The following is a 6275-nucleotide window of genomic DNA, read 5'->3' as shown; positions in this document are numbered from 1 at the left end:
AGCCCGAGACGTGGACGTTGCAGTGAAACGAGATCGCGCCACTGCACTCCAGCCTGGGCGACAGAACGAGACCCTCTCTCAAAACAGAAAACAAAACAAAATGTTAGTTCTTAGAATCTGAAACTCCTAGCAGAGGCCAAAAGTTGTTTTGCGAAAAGGAGACCGACGAGGAAACCCGGAGGAGTCCGCCCAAATATGTGGAGAGAAGACCCCGCCGCGGGCGCCCCCTGGTGGATAAAAGGGCCGCTCGGAGAGCCGCTCTGCTCTTGAGACGGACACAAACGGGGCACAAAACACTATACTGAGACCGTTCTGAGGGACAGACTTCCGTAAAAAAAAGCCAACGGCGGACCAGGATTTTCAAAACCGCCGCGCCGGGGGCGTGACCAACCAGGACTTTAAGTCAGCTGGGCGGCCTGGCGCCCACACGCCGGCCGGAAGGAGCTGTCCGGAAGTGGGGGCGGCGCCGGCGAGATGACGCAAGAAGGGTCGCGCAGAGGGTGACGTGTGGCGTAGAAGACGCGGACGGCCTGCGCCTGTCAGCCCCCCCGCGGTTTGTAGCAGAGGAGGAGCGGGCGCCATGGCGGTTTTGCTAGAGACCACTTTGGGCGACGTCGTCATCGACTTGTACACCGAGGAGCGGCCGCGTGGTGAGGCTTGAGCCCTACTCATCTGTCGCCGGGGCCCCCGAGCTTGTCCCCCTACTTTCCTTTCTCTGCGCAGTCCAGGGCAGAGATCGACTGGAGCTCGAGCTTCTGGGCTGCTGGTGCCCACGACTGGGCTATTTTATTAACCGGCCTTAGCTAGAAAAGTTTTTGTGACGAGAATTGTTTGAGCCTTGGCAGCCCTTCTCCCCTGTCTTGTGCTGGCCAGTCCGGTGGAAGGTGCCTGCGGTCATTAATTGCCTTTGGGGCGTGTGTGTGTGTGATTTGAGCTGCACACATACAATACCCATAGCTTTTGTGCCTTTATTGTGTTTACTCGTGAGAGGAACACAGCAACTTTGCTTGGTGTGTAATCGGTTAAATCTTGATGAAGGCAGTTAGGGTGTGATTGATGCAGCGAGTGTGGGCATCACACCTGGGTGGAGGAGGAAGAGGTTGTCTAGAGTGTGGACTGAGCCTTCGAGGCACTGGGCTAAGTCCTGCGCTTGACTTCTTGTCCCTGAGGGTCTGATTTTCCATCGGGGGAAATAGACACAGGAACCCATTTTAGTTTTATATGTGTTATGGTAGAAGAATGTAGAAGTTGCCATGGAAACCAGAGGAGGGCGTCTTCTTTGGTGGGGGTGGGAAGAAGCAAAGCTAGCAAAGACTCTATAGAACACTTGAACTAGTCCTTTCAAAGATGAATGGGAACGAGGGTTTTCTTAGCTTGGACTTTCTTTGTTTGGAATTTTCTGGAAACGGCAAGTAGTTTGGTGTGGCTGGAAGGACTGGTATGAGTCGTGGAACGGTAGACTCGAGTGTGGTCGGATACGCTTAGGTCAGGTCGTGAATAGTCTTGTGTGCCCTACTGATGATCAGAGTCCTTGAAGACTTTAAAAGCAGTATTGAGGCATGGCATACTTGTTTTGAGAAGATAATAGGCAGTAGTGTGGAGAAAGTATCAGAATCAGGAAGAAACTTACACTAGAAGACATTAGTTACAAACAGGGTCCTATTCACATGGAATGCAGAACCTATCAAAGAAGGTGAAATAAGTTGCAATATTGTACAATAACTACCTCCTGCTGTGCTCCACTTTCCACCACATGCAGCTATTCCTCCCTCTTCTCCACCTGGCAAAAACACTGCAAACTCTCCGGTACCATTTTTACCATTCTTTTGCTGTTCCTTCTAACCAGTATTCCTCTCCACTCTTGTCCTTCTGGCAAACTTACTGCTTTTTATCTAAATCTCAGATCAAGCGTCATCTCTTCTTTGAAGCTCTCCCTCCTTTCTAAGCAGTTACCTGAGGTTTCCTCTGCTCTGTCTTAGGTCTTTTATAAACCACATGACACGTTTTATTTTAACATTTACCTATTATCCTGGAGTTGTTTACAAGTCGTGTCCTCTCTCAAGAATGTAAACTCCACTGAGAGCAGGAACTATACCATAATTATCGTCTCTATGTCCTGAGTACCTAGTACAATGTCTGCTACTTTTAGGGCACACACTAGGGGTTCATTATAATGACTAATGGATATAAATGTGTTGTATTAGTTAGGACTCTTTGTGCAAGTGACAGAAACCCAACTCAAACTGGCTTAAACAAAGAAAATAATTGGTTGCCTCATAATACTGGGGTAAGCTTAGTTTTAAGGGTGGTTGAATCCAGTGTTTCAAATATTTAGGGAATTTTGTTTTTTATCCATTGATTTTGCTTTTCTTTGAGTTCCTTTGACGCTCTGTCCATGTAGAACAGCACTGGCAAAATGAATGGGCCTCTTTCCCCAGAGCTGTGAGGAAATAAAGGCGGGGGGTAGAGCTACCCCACCCAATTAACAAGCAGTGGTTCTGCAAAGATAAGCGTGTAACACCAAAACATAAGCCCACCCCCTGTACATATTTGTAAGCATATGACTGGAGATCTGCTTAAGTGTGTACCTGCTATATTTATACTCACTTATCAATCTATGATCAACATATCCAGACTTACCTACCTTCCTTCCATTCTTTCTTCCTTTTCTTTTTTTTTTTTTTTTTTTGAGGAGGAGTCTTGCTCTGTCGCCCGGACTGGAGTGCAGTGGCCGGATCTCAGCTCACTGCAAGCTCCGCGTGCCGGGTTTACGCCATTCTCCTGTCTCAGCCTCCCGAGTAGCTGAGAGTACAGGCGGCCGCCACCTCGCCCAGCTAGTTTTTGTACTTTTAGTAGAGATGGGGTTTCACCGTGTTAGCCAGGATGGTCTCGATCTCCTGACCTCGTGATCCGCCCGTCTCGGCCTCCCAAAGTGCTGGGATTACAGGCTTGAGCCACCGTGCCCGGCCTTCTTCCTTTTCTTTTTTAACTTATTATAGAAAATTTAAAACACAGATGTAGAGAGAATCATGTAAATGAACTCTCATGTCCACATGACCAGCTTTTTTTAACAGCTGTGAACACATAGCAAATCTTTCTTCATTTATAATACCCCCACTTCCAGTGCATCTGTTTAATCTGTAATTACTTCAGTACATATTTCTAAAATGTAAGGTCTCTTTAAAAAAACAAAAAAATGGAACTATGAGCTTAAGTACCACATAAGTGACAGGTTAAAAAAAGAAAAAAAAAATTTGACAGGGAAAAGGGAAAAATACTAAAAAAAGAGAAAAAGTTGTAAAAAAGGATAAAAAACAGAACCACAAATCTCATCACACTTTGAAAAAACTAGCAATAATTTTTTAGTATCATTTAAACTCATAAACTTTAAAAAAATTTAAATTAGGACCCAAAGTCCATATATTGGTTAAAATGTCGCATATATGTTTAATCTATTGGTTCTCCCCCTTTTTTTTTCTTGAAAAAAATATGAGAAAGAATCAGGGTGCTTTGTCTTGTAGAATTTCTCTTGTTTTGGGTTTGACTGATTATTTACTGGGTGCATTAACATATTCCTGTGTCCCCTCTGTTTCCTATAAATTGTTCTTTAGCTTCAGAGCCTTGGTTAGATTCAGAGCCTTGGTTTAATGTTTTTGGCAAGAATATTTCACGTGAGATAGTGTGTTCTTTCAGCTGCATCATATTCAGGAGGCACTTGATATCTGGTTGACTCTTTCTGTGATGTTAAAATTGATCAGTGGGTTAAGGCCTTGTTGCCCTTATAAATTGTTCCCATCAGATTTTGATGAAAGACCTAAAGATTTTGGCAGTCATTGATGATCATTGCCTAAATCCATTATTTTTGTTTTCTAGTAAAAGGACCACTCCTATCTGTTAAACAGGAAGCCCAGAAATATATTCAAGAAAAACAACTGCAAGACTGATATTCAGCACTCTTGAACAGCTCAGCCCCATCTTACCACTCTAGTCTGTTAATCCTCTATTACTCTGTAATACCAGACTATTACAGAACTTTGGTCTTTTGGACCTCCCCTAAAACATTTAAATTTCCATTTCCAGGCCTTTTCATGGTCTTCCAAACCTAAAATGCTCACCCTTCACTCTCTGCTAGTCCAGTTCTTTTAATGCTTGCCTTAACCTTCCCTGAGGTTTTCTAATTTCCCTAGCCAGAAACAATCTTTTGAACTTTTGTGGAATTTTTAAAACTACTTTTAATCATTTTACTATTTAAGTGGCACACGTTATTAATTAGATATGCCCAGTATGTAACTACTTGTGTTCAGATGTAAGGACCCTACCTAATTTAATGTAAGCTTTTTGAGAGCAGGAATTGCCCCATATATCTTACAAAAGTCTGCCTGGTTTCTAACTTAGTGCCTTAAGAACTTGTTAATGTGTCTTTCCATGACTAGACTGTGAACTTTTTGATAGCAGGGACCACAGTTTAATGGCATTTGTGGTAGCAGTGTCAGGCATCTAGAAGGTACTCAGTAAATGTTTATTGGATAAGCAGATTAATTTATATGAGAAAGATTGTTCATAAGTGTATGGATTTTTATAAAGGGCTGTTTATTATTAAAGAAATGACCTGGGGTGTTTGACTTTTTCCTAATTGATATAATCTGTATCCATTTTTATATATTCTGTTAGATCCTTTCCTATTACAATACGCTCTTTAAGTGTTCTTTTTTCTCGTAATAAAATCAATCCATCAGTAAATGATTGCTTATCACAGATAAGTGTCAGTTTTCTGTATTAGCCCAGATGCCCCAAAAGTCCTATAAAAGAAAGAAAAAAGTAATTTAAAATGTTTTTTTTTTTTTCCTAGACTTATTGCCCTTTTATTTCATTTTATTTTGAGACGGAGTCTCACTCTGTTGCCCAGGCCAGAGTGCAGTGGTGTGATCTTGGCTCACTGCAACCTCCAACTCCTGGGTTCAAGTGATTCTCCTGCCTCAGCCTCCCTAGTAGCTGGGATTATAAGTGCCCACCACCATGCCTCGCTAACTTTTTTGGTATTTTTAGTTGAGACAGGGTTTCACCATATTGGCCAGGCTGGTCTTAGACTCCTGAACTCAAGTGATCCACCCACCTTGGCCTCCCAAAGTGCTGGGATTGCAAGTGTGAGCCACGGCGCCCGGCCTAGTGCCCTTTTTTATAACTTTGGACGTTTGACTTTTGTTTTCTTTTAATGGTAATTTAGAAATTACATTTTACTGGTTTTACTTATTTAAAAATGTATTTGAGGATTACTGTGATAAATTTGGTATTTACTTTTCTTTCAGCCTGCTTGAATTTCTTGAAATTGTGCAAAATAAAATATTACAATTATTGCCTTATTCACAATGTACAGGTGAGTTGGTAGATATTAGTCTTTTCCTTTGTTATTGGAACTATCTAACAAACTCTGTGAATTAACAAAGAATCCTACATATTACAGAGGGATTTTATCATACAAACTGGCGATCCTACAGGGACTGGCCGTGGAGGAGAATCTATTTTTGGGTAAGTTGTTTTATTTATTTATTTATTTATTACCTCTGGAAGGGCAGAACAAATTCTTTTGTTCTTAAATGAGGAAAAATATAATTACTTATGCTTCAATCTGCATTTTAAAATATGGTGTAAATTTAGATTGTTTTCCCCCAAGTTCCCTAAATGTCTAGAAAAAAGGTAATATTTTGAATCCTGTTGGCATTTCTGTAAAGAAGTAATTGGTAACCCTGTGTGTTACTAGTACTTCTGTATTTCATTTTGAGAGTACTTACGTTTTATAACCTTGTATGTTTTTTCAGCCAACTGTATGGTGATCAAGCAAGCTTTTTTGAGGCAGAAAAAGTCCCAAGAATTAAGCACAAGAAGAAAGGCACAGTGTCCATGGTGAATAATGGCAGTGATCAACATGGATCTCAGGTTAGGAAATGAGTAAGAATATGAGGTTTGCTTAGAAGTGAAGGACTGGAAGGAGCCCACAGAGTTATTTTTTAAACTATCCACTAAGACTTAGAGGGTTTCAGTCAGAAATATTTGTTAGGGGAAAAAATGCCCTTTTTCTATATTAAAAAAAAATTATTCTTTTAAATATAAAGCATTCCCATTGTGAAGAATTGAGAAAATGCAGAAAAGTACAAAGAAAAACATTACCTACACCTCCACCATCCATGATTATCACTGTTCACATTTGTGGCTTGTTTTTCAGTATTTTATTTTATTTATTTATTTATTTATTTATTTATTTATTTATTTATTTATTT

General features: G+C 41.0%; 1 protein-coding gene across 1 annotated transcript in view; it reads left to right on the top strand.

Annotated features, from left to right (window-relative positions):
- The first annotated feature begins 494 nt into the window (after positions 1–494).
- PPIL4 (peptidylprolyl isomerase like 4) overlaps positions 495–6275 on the top strand; it is a 41158-nt gene continuing 35377 nt past the window's right edge. Inside the window, exons 1-4 of the mRNA XM_023188433.2 lie at positions 495–650; positions 5307–5374; positions 5462–5526; positions 5817–5934. Coding sequence (XP_023044201.1) covers positions 581–650; positions 5307–5374; positions 5462–5526; positions 5817–5934 — 321 coding nt within the window. The 5' untranslated portion in view covers positions 495–580. The remainder of the gene's footprint in view (positions 651–5306; positions 5375–5461; positions 5527–5816; positions 5935–6275) is intronic.

The sequence above is a fragment of the Piliocolobus tephrosceles genome, chromosome 5 (genome assembly GCF_002776525.5).
Source record: "Piliocolobus tephrosceles isolate RC106 chromosome 5, ASM277652v3, whole genome shotgun sequence".
NCBI classification, from domain to species: Eukaryota; Metazoa; Chordata; class Mammalia; order Primates; family Cercopithecidae; genus Piliocolobus; species Piliocolobus tephrosceles.
The sequence above is the reverse complement of the archived record's forward strand: the minus strand, read 5'-3'. Positions and strand labels throughout refer to the sequence as shown.